General features: G+C 43.1%; 1 protein-coding gene across 4 annotated transcripts; it reads left to right on the top strand.

The window, feature by feature from the left end:
- The first annotated feature begins 169 nt into the window (after window positions 1–169).
- Window positions 170–19,625, top strand: LOC115380931 (tumor protein D52-like). Of its 4 annotated transcripts, none has more exons than XM_030082239.1 (6): window positions 170–317; window positions 12,041–12,168; window positions 12,875–13,023; window positions 13,473–13,574; window positions 16,267–16,315; window positions 17,757–19,625. In XM_030082239.1, the coding sequence occupies exons 1-6, from the start codon at window positions 299–301 to the stop codon at window positions 17,880–17,882; spliced, it is 573 nt and encodes a 190-aa protein (XP_029938099.1). In that variant the 5' UTR covers window positions 170–298; the 3' UTR covers window positions 17,883–19,625. The 4 variants fall into 4 exon arrangements, with proteins under 4 accessions (XP_029938099.1, XP_029938098.1, XP_029938100.1 ...); XM_030082238.1 differs by lacking the exon at window positions 170–317 and adding an exon at window positions 7,525–7,901; XM_030082240.1 differs by lacking the exons at window positions 170–317; window positions 16,267–16,315; window positions 17,757–19,625 and adding exons at window positions 7,526–7,901; window positions 15,416–15,476.
- The last annotated feature ends 494 nt before the right edge of the window (window positions 19,626–20,119 follow it).

The raw sequence follows: 20,119 nt of genomic DNA, 5'->3' as shown, positions 1-20,119 counted from the left end.
AGTGAAAGTAAACGCTAAACACATAGTTTTTTCAATCGTATTACTATAAATAGTAAAACGTGTTAAATGATGATCAAATAATGACGTGTCTTTTTAGCGGAGTGCCGTTGACGCCTTAAAACTCGATCCACGTGCTTGCCTGTGTTTACACTGGTGCGTGCTGACGTCACGCGGAGCCCCACCCCGCACGGCGCGCTGCCTGGCAACCGCACTGGAGAGAGAACAGGAAGATCAGAGAAAAGTGAACAACCTGCAAACTCTGGACTTTAAGGCTCTACAAACAACCGTCTGCCCTACAATGGAGGATGCACAGAAAGGTAAACAACTTCCTCGAGTGTGTCATTGCTCCATTGTTGTTCTTTCAACTGCTTTTCCTCTCAATGGAGTTAGCAAAGTTGCTAACTTTGCGTGGCTCTGAAACATATGCTACTTTTTAAGTTTGAAAGAAGTCAGTTGTGCACATCTTTAGACAGCGGCAATAACACAGGGACTTTAGGAAGAGGATGAATCTATGTGAGATATTAATGTAACTCGTTGTCATCGTTTAATTAAAAAAAAATACACGGAAGCATAATTCAGTAAGATTTCAGCATTGGGCTGACTATCGAATTGCTTGAGTTACAACACAACAAGCAAGTTTTTTCTGTTAGTGTTTAAGTAGGAAAACAAGAAGTTTGTCTCGTTGTCAGTAGTTCTCGGGGGAAAACGTGTTGTACCTGCACACGGAGGCTACACCCGTCTGACAACTAATTCCAAGTCCCGCAAAGTACCATAAAATGTGCTTCAGTGAGTTGATAATGTCTTCTCTCAGTTTAACAATTTCTCTCAAAATCAAGTGTTATCCGACAATTTCACACTTCCGTCCTTCACCAAAGCAGCTGCATCAATGATTTCAAACTGCCAAATCACGCACAGTCGTGTGCAATAACCCTAGGAATGCTGTGAATGCATCCTGCCTTACCTGTCACTCCTGCTTCCTCTCTTCCCTGAGGTCATCCTGTACTGTCTTTTCTTCCTAGGTACTCATCTGCTGTCTCACTCCTCTTTATGATTGTACTTCACTACTGTGACAGAGGCTTCGCATACAAATGCAAATATTCATCCTCTAAGTGTGCAACAATCAGGCTTGTATTTAGAACTCAAGTTTATTAAACACACCTCACAGCTTTCTTTGCACATGCACACATACACACACACCCCATTTGGACTGAGTAAAGTGGTTGGTTTATTTGTTTTTCTCAAGGGTGTGTTCGGTAAAGACGTTCTGACCTCATTTCTGTTCTACAAATAACAATTTTCATCCCCCACGTTTCACAGGAGTAATATCCTGTTGTCTGAAACAACTGTTTTTCAGCAGACATAACCCAATACTGGACAATAATTAGCATTTAATTCATATCAGAGTGGCATCTGTAATAACCAGATGATCTGGCTCCACTCCCTTTTATCTATTCACTGAGATTTTCCTTTTCTGCATTGCATTTTGTAACGTGTGCGCAGGTGGTCGACAATCTGCAACCGCACATGACTTTTCTTTTTGTGACTGTATTTAAGTAGCTTTAAAGCCAGCTTAAAAACAGAGAGCTTGTTTGAAAGCAATATTTCCTCTCATAATGTGAGTTAGTTGCACACAGCTGTGTGCCCCTTTGTGGCATCAATGTGCAGAAATAACCTGCTGTTTGGAATACAAATACAATGATCATATGATAAGGAAAGCCTCCGGAATTATTCATACTCTTTACTGCAGTATTGCGGAGGTTTTTGTGTGGATTGTAGTTGACAAAAGTCACATTTTTACCTTCAGATGCTTTATTGTGTTATATTCAACCATAGGAACTATAGTCTCTTTTTTATAGTTACACTGCCATGGCAACAGACTGCAGAGTTCATTTCAGTGTCTCATTTGCATGCTGGTATCCATGGCAGCTGCATCCTGCCACCATATGTACCAGCATCCTTCCCAATTGCTCACCTTGCCAGTGGTACCTGTTGCATTCCAGCCCATTCACTCATCAGTATTTCAGATCAAAAATATCTATTAAATTGGTCTTCTTACACATTTTAGTTTTTCATTGTTATATTTCAGTGAAATTTTAAGTCTACTTCTGCATCCTATTGTCAGTTTCTCATTTTGGGAATTGCACAAAGAAGAGAAGGAGAGAGCTAGTCTATTAGGTTGAAGCAGATATCGGTTCATATCGAAGGCACTAAAAGGGCTGTGTTTTGTCTCCTCTGATTGTGCGTCTGTATGTCGATGACCTTCTTGATAACAAGTTCCTCTCCAGTTGCATCAAGTTTCCCATTAGTGAGTTCAGATCATATGAGTGTTGTTTTTGCTTGTAGTTATTATTTTTGGTTTTGTGGCCGATGGGAGAAGCAGCCTGTGGGTATTCGCGCACAGTATTGGCTCTGTAATTTGTTTGTGGGTAACTTGATGAATTTGTTAGCATTTGTGTTAATTGTACACAGTGGAAAGAGGATGTTTGATTTCTACATACTGTGGAAATTGCAGTACTTCTATAGTACAGTACTTGGAGACCTCGGGGTGAAAAGCTTTTTCACACATTACTGTTGTTCCAGGTTATAAACATAAGTGTTGAAAAAGAAATGTGTTGTTTGTTCTCACATCCTTCCTGTCTTTATCCAGCACCTTTGGCTATAGAGTTGGATGGTGTCTGTTTTTACTGTTTCGCTTCTTGGTCAGGAACTTTTGGCTGTGCTTCAAATCAGTTAAAAAATGGCAACGTCCGTCTTGTTTTTCAATTTGCTTCTCTAATGAGATTGATCATGAGCAGTGGCCAATGTTTCTGCTTTATTAGATTTCTATGAGGCACAACTGAGCGCTTTTAGTTATTTGAGGAAGTCTCTCACAGACAACATCCCCTCCAGTGATGTACAGATGATTTGTTCAAGCCAGAAATTCATTTAGCAGAACAAAATCCTATTTTCTCAAAAATTGCTCTCATATGTTTTTATACATCAACATTGTCATGGAAAATTCCTAAAATCTCTGTCTCTCAACATGAGCGATTTGTCACATGCTATGGAAAATAAAAGATGGATTAAAAAAAAAAAAAAAAAAAAGTTGAACCTCCTGCCCTGCTTTAAGGTATGATTTCATTCTTATCAGACATCAGCATGATTAAATAACTGATTGTCTGGATACCGCCCTAGGTTAGAGATTTGCTGCCCATAGTACCATCGTTTGGAAAATAGCATGCACTTTGCAATATTGCTCAGTCCAGGATGAAAGATGAGATGGAATTTTTTTTTAATATATGTTTCAAAGGCTCGTCAAATTGCACAACGTTGCTAAATTGTTCGCCTGTTTACAGCTACTCACAAGCAACACAACAAAAAAGAAAACATTGACACAACACTAGAATTATAATTTTCTGTTTGTCATGGAGGTAAAATTGTAGATCTCATCCACATTCTGTCTACTTCTATACTCAACCTTTTGGTTCTCTCTAATAGAACTTCTAGTTTCTCTTTTAGTTTTACTTTTCACATATATTCTTCTCCTGAAGGCACTCATGGTGTGTGTTGAGTACAGAGGATGTTATTATTTTTGAAGATGGATGTCTTTATCGTTTTATCAAAGTTATTTTGAAAAATATTTTTGCATTTTTATACATTTCATCCCAAAGATTAAAGAGAAGTATCAAAGGATTCGAAGATCTTTATTGTCAGTGCATTTCTGCAATGAAACTTTGTTGGCACTCCAACATCAGAACTTTCTTTGTGCTTATAGCTATCTGAGCAAAAGCAGAATAAAATATGATGTGTCATAACTGATGTTTGGTATTTCAGCTTTAGAGCTGCTGCATTTTGCTTGATTGCTCCCCCAAATATTTTGTCCGTCCCACTACTGCAGATTCAGCGATCCAACTCTAGTTGATGATCGTAACATGAGAATAGTTATTATATCAAAGCAAAATTAAGGTATCCAATTTTTTTTATTACAGACTTGGGAGCTCATTTTTCCTCTGCTTTCAGTGCAGCTTTATGGAGAATGTTTCATCAACCTGTGAGATTTGGCTGGGCTGTGCTCTCACCTGTCTAGCAGCTTTGCCATCTTCCTATATGACACTGCAGGGAGAAACTTCAGGCATCTCTGTCAAATGGAGCACAGTGCATATGTGAACTGCATGTTTATCTCAAATATAGTGAAGTATTTTTTTCCCCTGATTGGATAAAGAGGTGTTCTTGTCCTCATCTCTGTAGATTTTTTATGTGTACTCACTAATAATAATTTGCTTTAAAATATATTTTTATGTCTTATAGTTTTTCAACTTAGTGGTTTTTGCCACTAAGTAATCACTGATCTTATGAAATTTTGGGTCTTTTTTTTTATAATATCAGCCTGAATAACACATAACCAAAACAAATCTCATTGGAATGTAACAATATAGAATGACATGTTTTTATGTAATAATCACAGTCTCTGATATGCTATACTTCTAAACTGCTATATTTTGTAGATTAACTGTGACTGTATTTTTTGAATTATCCTGTGGAATTGCTGCTTTGAGACAGTTGAAAAATGAACCAAGGAACCTTTCAAGCGATGATTATCATTACAGAGGAAGATGAAGACTGGAGTCAGAAACATTATGATTGAAAAAAGGCCATAACTCATCATGGCAACTGTAAACAGTAGTTTAGTTCTCTGAGAAATATGCTCTTTCCTTTCTTGGCAAGAGGAGCGATGCCACTCTCTAGAGAGGTGGGGGCGTACATTCCCAAAATGTCAGACTTTGTCTCCAGAAGGCCTGTTTGCGCAGTTTGATAGATTAGATAGACATGTACACTATCGATTCCCTCTCTGAGGGCTGCTCCCTCCACGCCTTTCTTACTGTTTTCCCATGATGCACATCTCATGAGAACCTGGTGGGCCAAGTCACTGCTTTCACAATCATCCCCGTCCCATGATTCTTGTTTTACACCGATCATGTGACGGCGTATGCCTTGAATAGGAAGGTAATTGATCTCACGCTGTGCTTCATTAACCAGTTTAGAATGGCTGTTTGTTCCTGCTTACAGTGTTAACAGGCAGCTCGGGTTGTTTTTGGTGTTCTCATCTGTTTTGGTTAATATTTCAAATGCCAAGCATCAAACTGTCACTGGAGTGGGCTGACCAGTTTGTGACTGTGACGCTCTATGATTTATCCAGTTCAAGCTTGGCTGTCATTTTCTGATAAATAAGTGTCACATGAATCCAGCTTCCCATGCAGGAGGGGATCCACTGGTCAGAAGAGGTGAGGGTTTGGAGTACTAATTCCATCCTGTAGGAAATAGTTTTAGCTACAGCACGGGTTCTCATGTGGAGATGAGCCTCCCGCTCACAGGGTTCGTGTCTTACAGTTGGACGACGCACGATGGGGGATCGAAATGGAAATTCACTTTGGGAGTCAAGCCCCTGATCAGCAGGATGTGTTTGTGTGCTGATGTGATGAGGGACTGTGGGCGGGACTTTTTTGAACTGACCTTGTTGAATGGAAGTTTACGTTGGAGCCTGACCTGAAATTAGTAGGACGAAATCTCCTTGTGTAGGATCTCTCTTATTTTAAACAGGCCTGCCATTTGGAACAGGGGGCTTTCTTGTCACTATTGTTAGAGTGCTACTTATTTTGATTATCAGTCACTGGCTGCTCCCTCAAATATGTAACGGTATGTTTCAGTCCAGATTCAATGCTTGATTATAGTTTGGTTATTTAATGGTATTTCTAGTAGTCTTTTAGAGACTTGATGTTTTGTTGAAGAATGAGTTGTTTTCAAGTGTAAAACCTGGAGAGTAGAAGTTGCTTTCTATGTTTTATGCCTGTTGAACAGGAGTATTAATCAGTTATTTTCACTCAAAGGTTTTATTATACTTACAGGTAGTCTTCGACTTTTCTTCTCTTCACTCTTTTGCAGTCTCCACGAGGCCTTTTCTGTTCTCCAGTGCACTGACCTTGCTTCCCTGCCAGTATCGGTGTGTTTCGAGGAGCCGAGGCCCAAAATCAAAAACATAAACCACTTGAGAATAGATTACACTATAAATCCAACTTCTATGCCACTTTACCAAGTTCAAGATCATGTTCAGGGTCTCGCGCACACACACGAACCATACACCGCTGTAAACACAGAAGCACCGGAACGATTAAATACTGTAGTTTTACAGCTCGTGCCACCAGTGGGTGCAGTGTTTTTTGCAATACGATCACCCATGCATGTACAGTCTTTCTTTAGTGCTTTTACCCCCTCAGTATCTGGTGTATGTAAAAATATAAATGTGTTTCTGCATATTATCCAGATGATGGCGTAGCACATTTGATGAACAGTTTATTGGAGAAGAATCTAAATGAGTGAGCAGCACAGGCGTGGTCAATTTATTTGAAAGTGAACTTTGTTCCCCATTGCTTCAGTTCTTTTTGAACGGTGCTTGTTTCATAATGTGCAGTATTTCCTGGAGAGGGTGACGCAGACATGCTGATCTGGTTCCCTACAACCTGAAAGTGGAAGTTGTAATCTAGAAAGACGGGGTACGATGAACAGGTTACAAGTCTTTCACAGAGCGACCACAACTAGGGGCCATTGAGTGCCATCAATTAGCCTCAAATACAGGTTTTAGGACTAAGGAAAGTTCAGTGTTCTGAGACAAGCCACACATGCACAAGGAAAACTGTCCTCCTGTCCACCACGCCACCTTCTATTGCAGCAGGTGTTTTGATATGTGCAAATTGTGTTTGAAGAAATAGCACATTGAATTTCTTCCATTTATTTTTTCCATGTAGAGTTCACTAACCTGGTTCCATTTTCGGGGCGCACAGTTTATTATGACACCCTGACTACTTAAAAAATTGGGGTAAAGTTTTCGATTGAAGCATTGTTTTTGTGCCTTGTGGAAGCTTCTGGTTCAGTAGCTGTTCTGTCTTGTGACCTTACAGTGATGAATATTACAGCGTAAACACTCACAGTGTCTTCTCTTTTTCACGCAGCGCTTTCCCTCAAATGCATACATGATGCACAGTGTAGCCTCTGGCACATCTCTCCCCTCCATTCTATCTGACTAGCATTACTGCTGCTTCAAGCTGGACCGTCCACCCTGGATTACCGCTCAGCTGTAATCTGGGACACTGCAGATTATGCTTTTCATCTAATGCGCCCCCAACACACACACACACACATGCACACACCACATGACCTGCCCTCACAAATGGGACCTCTCTTATTTCTTCCTTGGATGGCAGGCGAGATGGTGGAAAGCGAATGAGGATGGGAATTGGCAGGCGGACCCGAAACGACCATAACTAGAGCGGGAGCACAGGTTCTGCTAGCAGCTGCTAGCTCCTGATAATGCCACTGATTGCACAAGCGGCTGCTTGGAGGATGGACTGGGAGTTGACCTTTGGGATTACAGTGGAGAGGAGGCAGGAGTGAGTGTGTCTGCTTCAACAGCTGCTTGAGGGAACAGGTAACTCATTAACGGCCAGTAAAGGTTTCTGATAGCGTTCAGCATGTCGTCTCAGACACAGAGACACAACATAATAAACTCTAATCTCAGCCCGACAAGGTAACTTTCGACAAGCTTTTGCAAAACTTCTCCCCTCGTGCCCACGCTCACTTTCGGACAGCGTATATCTCTACCGCATCCAATACCAGGGACTAGGAGAACACAGGGACGACCAGCACATGCCTGGATCACATGCAGACAATCAGCACTTTGCTTAGGTAGCGGCGGCAGCGGCGGCGGCAGAGGGGGAAGGAGTCGCTCTGAGCTGCAGCACTGACTATGGAGCCACTGGAGGAATACCACTCTCCGTTTGACTTTGAACAAGGAGTCAATGCCAGCTACCTCTACCTCTCCCCAGCCTACAGCGACACGCCACCCAGCTCGCCCGCCGGCAGAGCCAGAGGTAATCACAAGGAGGAAAGGGAGAGGCCAAGTGGAGGACGTGTGCATGTGCGTGTGTGTGTGTGTGTGTGTGTGTAGGAAACGAGACAAAACACCGGTTTGGTTCATTGACCGGGAAGAATTTGGGGGAGTTTGAACTACAAGGGGGGAGGAGGGCAGGGGGGGCGGGGTGCAAATGGTAATCGTCAGTGTTGTGTAGAATGGCAACCGGCAGCCTGTGTTCATTGTTGTTTAATCATGAATTTCCTTAATTTCTCATGTTTAAGTTCCCATCGCTCTGATTATTTAATTTCTGGCCTTTATTGAGGTGGTTCTCACTGTTTATTTCCTTTTTTATTTAAAGCTCATTGTATATCTCATGGAGTTTTAGATCTTGTCTTTGTGTTATAGATTGTGGGGATACATCAGCAGGTTTGTTCTCAGTATTAGTTCCTCGACACTGTTGTGTCGTGGTGAGCACTCTCACCTCCAGCGTATGCCCTGTGATGGGCTGGTGACCTGTCCATGGCGTGCTCTATTATTCGCTCTGGCACTGAGTGACCCAGAGGTGGATGAAACTATAAAAGATTGATGGGGGAGGGATGGAAATGGATCATATTCAGTTTGGCTGTTTTCTCTTGGCTCAGACAGTGTCATCCAAGACTCAAAGGTAAGATGGTTTTTACAGTGTTGTGCCAGGGAATTGAATATGGGGCATTGACACAGAACATATATTTAAGTATACAAGTATTGTATAATTGTATTTCCTGTTTATGTGTGCCAGTGGGCATGCTAAAAGTAGGCAGGTACAGTGGAGACTTAACTTTCTCTGTGATTGGGCCTTAAACTGGCTTGAGGAGATGCCAAACTTTTAATGGGCAATCTCCAGTTATGTTTTTATTGATTTCTCACTGTCTTGGTTTCTATTAAAAAAAAAAAAAAAAAAAAAAATTCAATGTGCATTGTGATTTTGCCCAGAGTGATCCATAGTTTCCTTATTTTTCTGGGTGATTAATCCTGTTCAAAATAGTGACAGCACTGCAGTAGCATCATGAAGTAGAAATGAGTTTAATCACAACCTTCCTTCAGCAGAAAGTTTAAGTTATCTTTTCTTCCATTTGTTGATGTTTTTTCCTGTAGATTTTACAGCCACACTTAGCAGTGAGGCCACAGGGCAGAGGTTGGTTACAGGAAATGAGCTCAACCAGAGGGACTGGGTAGTGATGTGGGTGGGTATGGAGTTTGGCGCTGTGAGCCAAACTTCTACCCACACTCACATGTACACTTCTGTTCTCTAAGCACTTAGTGGTGCTGCAAGCCTTAAGTTTACTCAGACAGAGCCGCTTGCATTGCTTCCTGCAGGAATACATTTAGTTAGTTTTTTTTTTTTTTTTGTTTTACATAGCAGATAATTCTGACAAGGTGCTTAAAGAAAAAGCAGATCACAATCTTATGCCTGGAGCAACATACCAACGGTTATGAGAATAAAACACTGAGGACTTAGAAAATAGTGACTCAAGGACAGCCGATGTAAGAGGAAGTGTCTGTTACACAATACTGTCTTTGTAAGCAGGTGTGTATGTGTGTCTTGTGTGTGTTGTAGTGCTGAACACCACTAATAGGAAAGTGAGGGCAAATGTGAGACAAGCAAGAGATAAGAGAGAGAGCTCTGGCGCAAATGAAGCAAAAGGCTTCAGAGAAACAGCGGGGGTGGTTACTGATATGTAGACTGAAGCAGCATTTCCTCTATTACTCTTCTTCCTTTGTGTCTACTCACTTCATTAACGTTCCTTTCGTCGCTAGTTTCCGTTGCTATCAGTTGAGCATGTTTGATCATGAACAGGTCCAGTGAGCTCGTCTTATTCTCATGATAATAATTAGAATGAGGGGAAAGTCCAGCATTCAGTGTTTGACATGGATCGGTGTTTGTGATTGGCACTCTCCTATCGCAGTGACTTCAGGCTTGTGTGCCTTTTAAATGTTTGCAGTTTAAATGATCTACCTGTGTGTGATGCCAATTTTCCCTCGCGTCAGCCCGTCAATCCAAAAAGAGAGTGTGTGTGACTCTGAGATGGTGTGTCTGGGACTGTGTGTCTCTCTGATGGACTGGGGATCTGTCCTGTGGTAATCTGCCTCACACACAGTCAGCTGCCTTCGTCTCCAGCATCCCACCAGTTGGTTAAAGATGGATGGATGCTTGATTGAAAGGATGTGGAGCTTTTTTTTTTTTTTTTTTTCTGGGCTTTCCAGACAGTTTGGAGGAAATTCCACAGCCTGTATGGGAGTAGAGCAGCGGATTTTTGTGATGTTTGTGTCTATGTCCTCACCTCACTCAAGCCTCCGTCATGTTGTTTTGTAAAGCGTCTGTCTGTAGCTCAGAACAATGAACGGGAGCCAAGCGTTTGGAATGAGCTGGGAGGAAGAGGAGAGGAAAATTGATTCCAAGTGGCTTTTTTTTTTTTCAGGCAACAGTTGGCCCTCCATGTGGTTGTGAAATTACTCTGTAAGGAAGATGAAACTTAGATGTTGACTTGCAGGGTTTATCTGTACATCAGGCCATGTGAAGAAAGGTGCACTTGCTTACATTGATGTGCAATAAATTGTCTTCCAGTTCACTTGTGAAGATCACACCTCTGGGGACAGAAATGGACTCTGTCCTCCTTAGTAGTTTGCAGATGAAGCTGTAGATGCCGGGTGGTTAGCTTAGCATAACATGAATATTCAGAAACAGCTGCCTCAGTTCTCTTGGAAAATAAGAATGTTTATATTCACCCTAAAAGCGAGTCCTAATTTATGATAATCTGTTATATTTTGACGAGGGTATTGTTTGGTGTGAAGCCAGAATTCTCCCGCTGCTGTCATGCTGGTGGTGATGCTGACTGTTCGGTTGTATTTTGATCTCTTCTCAGTTTATATTATACTTCTGCCCACTGTCCTGCTGGGGGAAACGACAAAGAACATCAATGAACTTAGTTCCTTTTTTCCAACTTCTACCCATACCACTGCTTTATTATTCATTCTGAAGGCTTCCCCCTTTTCTTATTTTTAATACTGTGCTTTTTTAGTCTTTGTCTCTGTGTTTTCACTTCCTCCAAACGATCGGACAGACTGGATAGAAAGAGAAGTGACCTCTGAGACAGATTTGTGTGTTCCAGCTCGCTCCTGGCCCAGAACATCCCCATCATCAGCTCCTGTTCATTCACAGATCCTCAACATCCACCACACACACACACCCCCCCCCCCCCCCCCACACACACACACACACACACACACACACACACACACACACACACACACACACACACACACACACACACACACTGTCTGAACTCAGGAAGTATCCTTCTCAAAAGTTTCCTGTATTATTGATGCTCTGCTCGGCTCAGCTCAGTCAAAGACAGCAGCATCAAAGACAAGTGTGTACATATGTGTGAAGCTGTGTATTTGTGGTGCACAGGAGCAGTGAATGCTCATAAACATGAAAAGTTTCTCTCTTTTCAATTACACCTGCACTGTTTGGGTTCAGTTTGTGTGTGTGTGTGTGTGTGTGTGTGTGTGTGTTCTTGTATTTCTATCCTTGTCGGGGCCAAATGTCCCCACAAGGATAGCAAAACGTGGAACGACGTGCCTTGTGGGGACCTTTTTCCGGTCCTAAGTAGGAGAAACTGTGTTTTCTTGACCATGTTGTTGTTACTGAAAAAAGTAAAAGTGCAAAAACATTTCTTTAGGGTTAGGCTTTGTTGTGGTGTGGGTTAGGGTTAGGGTAAGGGTCAGGGTTAGGGGCTAGACATGAATGGGAGTCAATGGACGGTCCCCACAAGGATAGAAATACAAGACTGTGTGTGTGTGTGTGTGTGTGTGTGTGTGTGTGTGTGGTGTGTGTGTGTGTGGTGTGTGTGTGTGTGTGTGTGTGTGTGTGTGTGTGTGTGTGTGTGTGTGTTTTTCGTTCAAGATTTTTTTTTTTTTTGGTTTGTATCTTTGTTTTTAACCGATAGCCCACATCAGCCCGTCCTCTCATGCCAACCTGTCCGCTGTCACTCAGCTCGCATGAGCACTCTTACACGTCACTAAAAATAGATGATTAAAACAAAAAACAACAACCACCTCTACAGCCTCGACGGGTCCGAGGTGCTGATGGTTTGTTTTCTCTGTCTCTCCCAGGCACTCAGGAGCATTCGGACTCAGTCCCAGAGGTGGGAGAAGATGCGATGGCGTCCGTCGGTCCCCCGCCGTCTGCCCCCGCCATGACGGAGGAGGAGCGTCAGGAGCTGCAGCAGGAGCTGGCCAAGGTCGGCCTGGGTTTTTCACACCACTGGCAGACGCTCCCGACGAAGGGCGAGCAGCCACGTGGTCATGAATGAGTGAATATGAGTAACTGAGGAAGTGAATGATGAACGTACTTCACGTACAAGGCAGTGTCGAAGTGCTTCACACTCTGAGTCACATTCAACAACTGCAACTGAAACACGAGGTGCAGTGTCTTGTCCAAATAGACACAGAGTAAAGATGGGGGCTTGAAGTTTAAAGGTTAGCCAAGTTTCAGTCATGTTTGCCAGAGCGGATCCCAGCTGATGAGTCAGCGTCACACTTTTGGTGGCGGGCTACTCCATCACGGGGCGAGCACAGAGTCAGACACTCACACACACTCACATTTACACCGATGGACAATTTTAAAACCTCAATTGCATGATTTTAGACTGCGAGTGGAGTGAGTGGGGGACAGCCAGCTCAGGAAGCAGTTATTGGTATGATAATGTACGACAAGATGAAGGTTATTCTTAGATGATGTAGCAGCTTCACATATTAAAGTTGCATTAACTGATGAAAGCTCTGTTGACTCTACAGATAGATACAACTTCTGGCGCTTTCTGCTGGTTTCTACTGTTCTCTGTTCTTTCAAGAACTATAAATGATCCAGTCTTAAGATTGAATCAATTTCATTGATGTGCGATCTAATAGGAGTGTGTATGTTTGCGTGTATGTGTGTGTGTCCAGGTTGAAGATGAGATCCAGACTCTGTCCCAGGTGCTGGCAGCCAAGGAGAAGCAGTTGGCGGAGATCAAGAGGAAGCTGGGCATCACTCCTCTCAATGAGCTGAAGCAGAACATCACCAAGACCTGGCAGGAGGTCACCACCTCCACTGCGTAAGTTCTCCCAGCGTTTCAGTGTGACTGGACGCAGATTTTCCTGAACGCCTATGTAGCATTTTGTCCTTTGGCTGACAAAAATAAATAAATAAATAAAGCCAGAAACTTTTCGACCAGCTTTTTCCTATAATTTCCTCAACTTACCCACAACTGTCAGCAGAGTTGAAACGAGGGCTTCCTCGCTGCTTTATAAGGAATAAGCTGTCAGCTCTCTTGACAGGCTGCCTGTAGCCCGTGTGAGACTTTGATGGGTTTTATGTTCCAGGAAATGAGCAGCATTCTGATGTTCTCGGGCTCTCTACAGTGGAAAAATAAAAAGTTTCGCTCTGACCTCAGTGCCTCTTTGCAGCCTTTGATCCTCCAGTCTCAATCTGATCACTCTCATATCCTCCCTCTGGCTGCCAGTCTCCAGCACATCCCCCTCTGACTGCCTCTGTCTGTTTCAGCTACAGGAGGACTTCTGAAACTCTGTCTCAGGCGGGTCTAAAGGCCACGGCAGCCTTCACCAATATGGGCTCAGCCATCAGCCGAAAATTCGAAGATGTCAGGTGAGTTGGAGAGAGACGCAGCTTTAAAAACCTGAGTTCGCCTCGTTACAGTTTGATTTAAGCAATCAGCCGAATGCTGTCAGGCCTTGTTCGAGTCAATCCCAGATAACTATGGGTAAAGTAGGTCTCCAGTCCGTCACGGGACAAAAAACTGAAGCGCACACAGTGAACATGCAGAGTCCTCAGTGAAAAGCCCCAAAGCCCAACCTGGACTTGAATCTGGGCATATTGTTGTAATGATCTGAACCCCGAGACCGGCTTACAGGCCGTCCCACACACCTGTATATCAGAACATGAACAGTGGTTTTTATGCACTGACTGCTCAGAAACAGCTACTGTGTTGGGGTGATCTCAGGAAGTATTCCTCTGACAGGACCAAAATCAAACTGTTTACTTCCTAATTTATATTTGACATGATCCAAAAGTCTCTCCAAAGGTTGCTGTTGAACTGGTTAAACGGGTTAAACCATTTCATCGTGCCAGCCTCAAGCTGGAAGGAAACAACTAGTTTCCCTCTGTTCAGAATACACACAATAGAAACACGAGAAATGTGTGTTTTGCCTTGTTCGCACTTGTTTTTCAACATGCACATGACAGTAATACAGAGATAATGTTTGTTAAAGCTGCAACATCTTCTTTGTATGTAAAACTTACCTAACCATCGGTAATAAACAGAATGATAGAAAACAACAGTCCTGCTGTCACACAGTGAGCATCCCGTTTACAAAGGAGTCATGTTTTTCATGAAGGAAAGATAATACTCATTTTATAGGACTTTCATGTCTTAAATATCTCTATTTGAAGCTCTGTTTTGATCATATTAGATCATGTTGAAAGGGACTTTCCCCAACTTTCCACCGGTGGAATGTTGATCACAGTTTCAGACTGAGTGGTGGACATGATGAGCAGCTGTTAGCCATTTACCCACTGGATTTAATCTGAACCACTGCAATAAAAGAAGCACAAGATCAGCAACAGACTGACTCAACACTGCCACCTAGGCATAAATTGAATTTTAATGTTTACATTCAGTGCAACTCATCTATTTTTCTATTCCATTCTCTTCTAACCTACTGTTTAGCTTTTTTACATCTGTTCTGTACTGTTAAAATTAATCTTGTTTATTGTGACAAAGACCATTCAGTAAATTCTATATGAAACTGCAGATGACCTTTATTCTTATCACATGACTGTAATTACAGCGCCCTGTGACAAGAGGTCCTCCAGTTCTGCTTTCAAACTGCCAAAGTCTTCCACTGCCGTATCTGACTGCACTTCATTTAATATTTCCTGATTACACGCGGCTTTTAGAAGCCAACAGCAGATTGTAACATGAGACGTGTCACTCGCTGATCCTCCCAGTTCCTAATCTGTCTTCTCCCTTGTCATCCTCTTTCTCTCTGGATTACTGAGCTGCAAACAAGATTATTAGCCCCCTCAGAAGCCGCAATATGCTGAGAAGTGCAGCCTCTCGGTCCGGCCAAAGCCGGTTCAAAGTGGGGGCGGGGTTCAAAGGGTGACCCGACAGGGGTCAGGAGGCGCTGCATGTCGGCGCACGTTCGTGCTTTGCGGTGGTTTTCTGCGCGTCCGCTTGATGACATTATATTCACCCATAATACGCAGGATTAGCAAGATGCACACTGTGTTAATACACAATCGATCTTAATTGGATAAAGTGGGATTTGTAGGATTTGTTCACTTGGTACAATAAATGAGGGGTTGTACAATACGGGAGCATGTTTTTCTATTGTTTTTTTGTGTGTGTATCAAACTTTACACTATGCTGCTACGCTGAAGGGACCGCTAACCTCCCCTTTGTTTCCCACAATGCTGCCGGACAGCATGCATTCATTACAACACTCTGCTAGCATGCCGGCCATGAGGTAAGGGGCCTCCACGCGTCTGTCCACGCAGGTCTTGTGCAAATGTTGATTTTAAGTGAAATAAAGTCTGGTCAGTATTTGCGTGTGCAGGAGAAGACAGGAGAACTTGATGTTTTCTTTTTCATGCTAATCACGTGAAGATGCAGCCGCTCCTCCTCCAAGCCTCACTATCAGTGATGCTTCACGCTCGGCAATCTCACTCAGCCAGGCTGCTGTTTGGTCGAGCAGAAATTTGGAGATAAAAGTCAAGGCAGCATTTATGAACTGTGAGCCGAGAAACTCCCACTTCACAAAGGACCAAACAAGCTGTGTTCTGCACACAAAAATAAATCATTTCCAGAGTGATGGATCCAACTCTGCCTGAATTATTTGTTCTTTGTGGAACGTATGTGCTGACTACTTATTAATAACCTTCTGATTGTTTAGGTAAGGAGTTACTGTCAGAAAATCTTAAATCAACAGATTACTATCACTAACAGAGAGTTGTAAGAGAAGTTAAATGTTTGACCTGTTTAAACAGGGGATCTACTTTCCACTCTCACCTTCTTCAGTTTGCACCTTTTCAGTGTAACTGAACCCAATGAGGTCCCTTTAGAAAGTTCTTCCATTGTGTGTCTGGAGGATCAGATAGCAGGACCTGTTCGAGCTTACACAGGATGTCCAGCGCCTTTTCCCCCCTCTTTAAAAACACATAAAGTTTGTCTGTATGTCTGTTTTCCCCAAACCTCTGATGAAATCAGGCTGATTGAATCGGTACAGGTCCGATCGGGAGGCGGTCACTCACTGTTTCTCGCTCTGTCCTTTCACAGGAACGCACCAACTTTCAAGTCCTTTGAGGAGAGAGTCGAGACGCTGAAGGTAAGGGACGACAAAAGCACTGGAGCAGGCCGACAACGGGATCGTTTAGAGACGTGGCTCCGACCTGAAACATGGAAAGACCGACTCTGACGCCCAGGAGACATTTCACAATTCTTTACACCCAGATTAGAGTATTAATCTTTCAGTAACTGTGCTAATCTTCCAGGGGCCTCTCTCCGCTTGTCCCTCAGTGGGATTTAAACCCCATGAATATTTACAAAGGTTGCAGCCAGTTCACACTTCATCTGGAAATCTGAATCAATGTTTTGAGTGGGATTATGTCGTGATTGTGGAGTGGAGACGGCTGCAGAGCCACACTGAATCACTCCTTGGTGTTTTCCTCAAGTTTTATCTGATGGTTCTTTAAAAATAAACTGCAGAAAAAGCCACATAGCTCAGCAACTGGATGTAGGCCCAATAAATCAACCACAATCATTTTTCTATTGAACAAATGTGGCAGAAATGCAAGTTTAATTCAGAGACGACAGCGAACCACGAGGAGGCCGGTGAACGAGATGAGAAAGCAGGAACGACAGAGACGTCACATTACACAGAAATACACTCACCTGCCACTGCAGGTAGATTATCAGCCAGTGACAGAAACTCGATGCCAGACAGGATGAGCGTTTCACAAACCGCTGATCCACCGGGATTTTCATCGACAGCCATCTCCAGGGTTTAGATATAATGTCCAGTAAAAGAGAAAATATACAGCGAGCGACCGTTCACTGGGTATAAATATCTGGATGGGAGCAGATGTTTTTGTGTTTCTGAGGTTTTTAAGAGGAAGAAGAGATGCCACTGAGTCAGTTTACACGATGATCATCAGATCAGATCATTATGGCAATAATTAGGTCTGTGTGTTTTCATGCACTTCAGAAATGTTTCAGCTTGTTACTGGATTTCTTTGGAGTCCATGCAAGCCTGATCATCTTTTTTCATACGCTGCAGATCATTTTTGTTGTATTCTGTACTCCAATAACATCCCGGCTTCGTCACTGCAGTTTTGTACAATTTGTTTTTCACCCAACCACAGATATAAAAGAGCGGACCGAGTCAGATTACCAAACACAAAGAGGATTGACGAGAATTCTCGGTGCATTAATGCAATTTTCCATAACTGCCATTATCTGATGAAGCATTCCACAAACAAATTGTTTACATGATCACTTCAATGTTCTGATGACTCCAGAAATGGTGCCATGATCTGGCTTTTAATGTTCAGGCTCGCTGCATGAATTATGAATGTGATTGTTTGCATTTAGGATGAATAATCAGTTACTTTTTCCTCTTCCAATCAGTTTCTTGTCAAAGTGATTGAATTGTATTTTAATATTTTAGGTTCTTTATCTGATGGATCTGAGTTTGTTTTTTTTTTTTCCTCTAGATGTGTATAAATAACATGGTGAGTAAGTAATGTGACTTCTTCTCGCTGTTCCAGACCAAGATGTCTCCCTCAGCATCCAGCTCTGACCCTGCCAACCAGGACGACGGCCCCCCTCCCACCAGCGACCCCCTGCTCCCTCAGCCACAGGACTCGCCCACCAAGGACTTGCCAATGCACTGAGGGCGGCCTGACCCCCCCCCCCCCCCCCCCCCAACCTCCCTCCGACCCCTTCGTCCCTCCTCACTTGACCCTCTAACCCCTCCCGGGCCCTCGCCGCTCACCTCCTTAACTCCCGTGTGCCAGTCGCTCTTTATTGCAAACAAATGACTCACCATCGGCCTCCCTGTGATCTAATTGTCTGCTCCGGTCTCCTGACGCGCTCTCACTCCCTAACCAGTGTGGAAACTCGACTCATGCAGACAGGAGGGCCTTCTGTGCCCTTCGTGGATGTTTTTTTTTTTGTTGTTTTTTTTTTTAGCGTGTTTGGGCTCCGGATGGGAGAAATGCTTTCCTCTCCTCCCTCTCTTCTCCCTCTCTGCCTTTATTAAACCAGCACAAGCCCAGATGCCAAAACACGCTCCAATTAATTGTTTATGGAATTCATGCTTCAATGTTTATCTGAGTGGAGAAAAGAAAAAAAAAAAAAAGAATTTACACTTTCTATGTGAGCCAGACGGATGTTGTCTTGCATGAAACTTGTATCATATGTTGTTATAATAAGCACTTGCTTGGTGTGCCTCCTTTTTTGCCCTACTCTTGGTTAACTGTTGGCTTCCTCCTTCTTGTTTTCCTCACTGTTTCCAGTAATTTCAGTCCATAACACTGTTCGGAGTTTGAATGTACGCCTTTTTGTGCCATGAAGGTACGCCACGTGGTATCGGTAGAACAATGAACTCACAATCTTGAATTTCATAATAGAGTGTGCCCTCTCAGAAAGTGATCTCAGCGCTCAGCTAGCTGCAGGAAAACAGCCAAGACCAGCAGAACGGAGGCAGGGCCAACATGGCGTCGGGGCTCGGCCTTGACCCGGGCCCAGAGTGAAATACATGTGTCTCTTCCAGAGCCAGAGTCAATATTTAAACACTCGGCCATTGTTTCTGCGAGGGAGGCAACGCCGTGCCTGCCCACCCCGTGAGGAACACGGGGGGGAAGAAAGAGGAGAAAAGAGGCGTAGCGGGGTCGTTCTTCACCGGGTGTCGCTTTAGTCAACTGATACGGGATGACAGTGGAACCGAGGAGGTTCACACACAACTTTATTTACAGCATGAAGGCGTTTATTTCTGTCTTCTTCAAGCTGTGAAAGTTTCGTTGAACCGTTAAATTGTGAGATGCACAGTAGTGTAACTTCAGAAGCGGAGTGTTGACGTCACCTATCAAACATTCACAGCTGAACCTTCCTTTCTCCCCGTTTCTCTCTGAACCTGTTCTTCATCAGGTCCAGATGGAAATCCAACCCAAAAGCTGGATTTTCTTTCTGTTTCGAAGACATTCGAGAGCAGATTTATTTCCATGCTGAGGGTCAAATCCTCGGTGTCTCATCAAACTCGTCCTGTTTGTAAAACACGTTAGGGCCGAGTTGGATCAAGCGTAGGTTAAATGGTTCTGATGGAGGTTAGATTTACCTCCGAGTGCAAACGGAGGCAGTCTGAACACACAGTCAAGGTTTCCTCTGGCACAAACTCACACAGTGAGCTATGTGAAGGACACATGGGGGTAACGCAGATTTGGCTGCAGAGTCCTGGTACTGCTTCTTCCCTGCTGCTAGACGAGCACAGACACACGCACACACACACACACACACACCCGGGTGAATCATCTCAGTCGCCACACAGACGGCGGATCAGCAGCACTCCTGAATGTTGTCTTGTTTTGCATGTTTTTGTCTGTTTTTCAACATGAATAAAGTCTCATCTCCTCATGTAACGTTGCTCCCCTGGAGTTTGGACTCTTTTACTGCTGGACTAATTGAAGGTTTTCACCTGAAAATTGCTCAAGTGCATAAATAAGAATAAATGTTTCAACTTCATTGATAAATGATTCCTTTTTTAAAGCATCTTGAACCTTATTGGCGGTGAGACACGAGATGTAATGTGCACATCTACACAAGCACTACTTTGAATCAAAAAATGAACGATTGAAAGAAAAAGTATTATCTTCATTTTAAAACTCCAGTTAGTTTTTTTTTTCAAAGAAATAGGAAGTTTTGACATTTTGTTATTAGCAGCTGATTTTTTCACTTCACTGAATCTTGAGACGTTTCTCAAACGCGTCAGTTTGAAGAATGAAATTTGCAAAAAGTAGATAGTTACTTTTGAATATGGACAGACACCTAAAAAAGAAAAGTTACCAAAAAAGTTACAGAAATTGTTTTATTTTCTATTTGGAATCATAGACGGCAGAAATCAATTATAATTTCT

This window comes from Salarias fasciatus, chromosome 22 (assembly GCF_902148845.1).
Source record: "Salarias fasciatus chromosome 22, fSalaFa1.1, whole genome shotgun sequence".
NCBI classification, from domain to species: domain Eukaryota; kingdom Metazoa; phylum Chordata; class Actinopteri; order Blenniiformes; family Blenniidae; genus Salarias; species Salarias fasciatus.
The sequence above is the reverse complement of the archived record's forward strand: the minus strand, read 5'-3'. Positions and strand labels throughout refer to the sequence as shown.

Coding starts and splice junctions, on each gene's coding strand:
- LOC115380931 (XM_030082238.1), top strand. CDS start 7,778: ATGGAGCCACTGGAGGAATACCACTCTCCGTTTGACTTTGAACAAGGA. Junction 12,169..12,874: donor TGCAGCAGGAGCTGGCCAAG/GTCGGCCTGGGT, acceptor GTGTGTGTCCAG/GTTGAAGATGAGATCCAGAC. Junction 13,024..13,472: donor GAGGTCACCACCTCCACTGC/GTAAGTTCTCCC, acceptor TGTCTGTTTCAG/CTACAGGAGGACTTCTGAAA.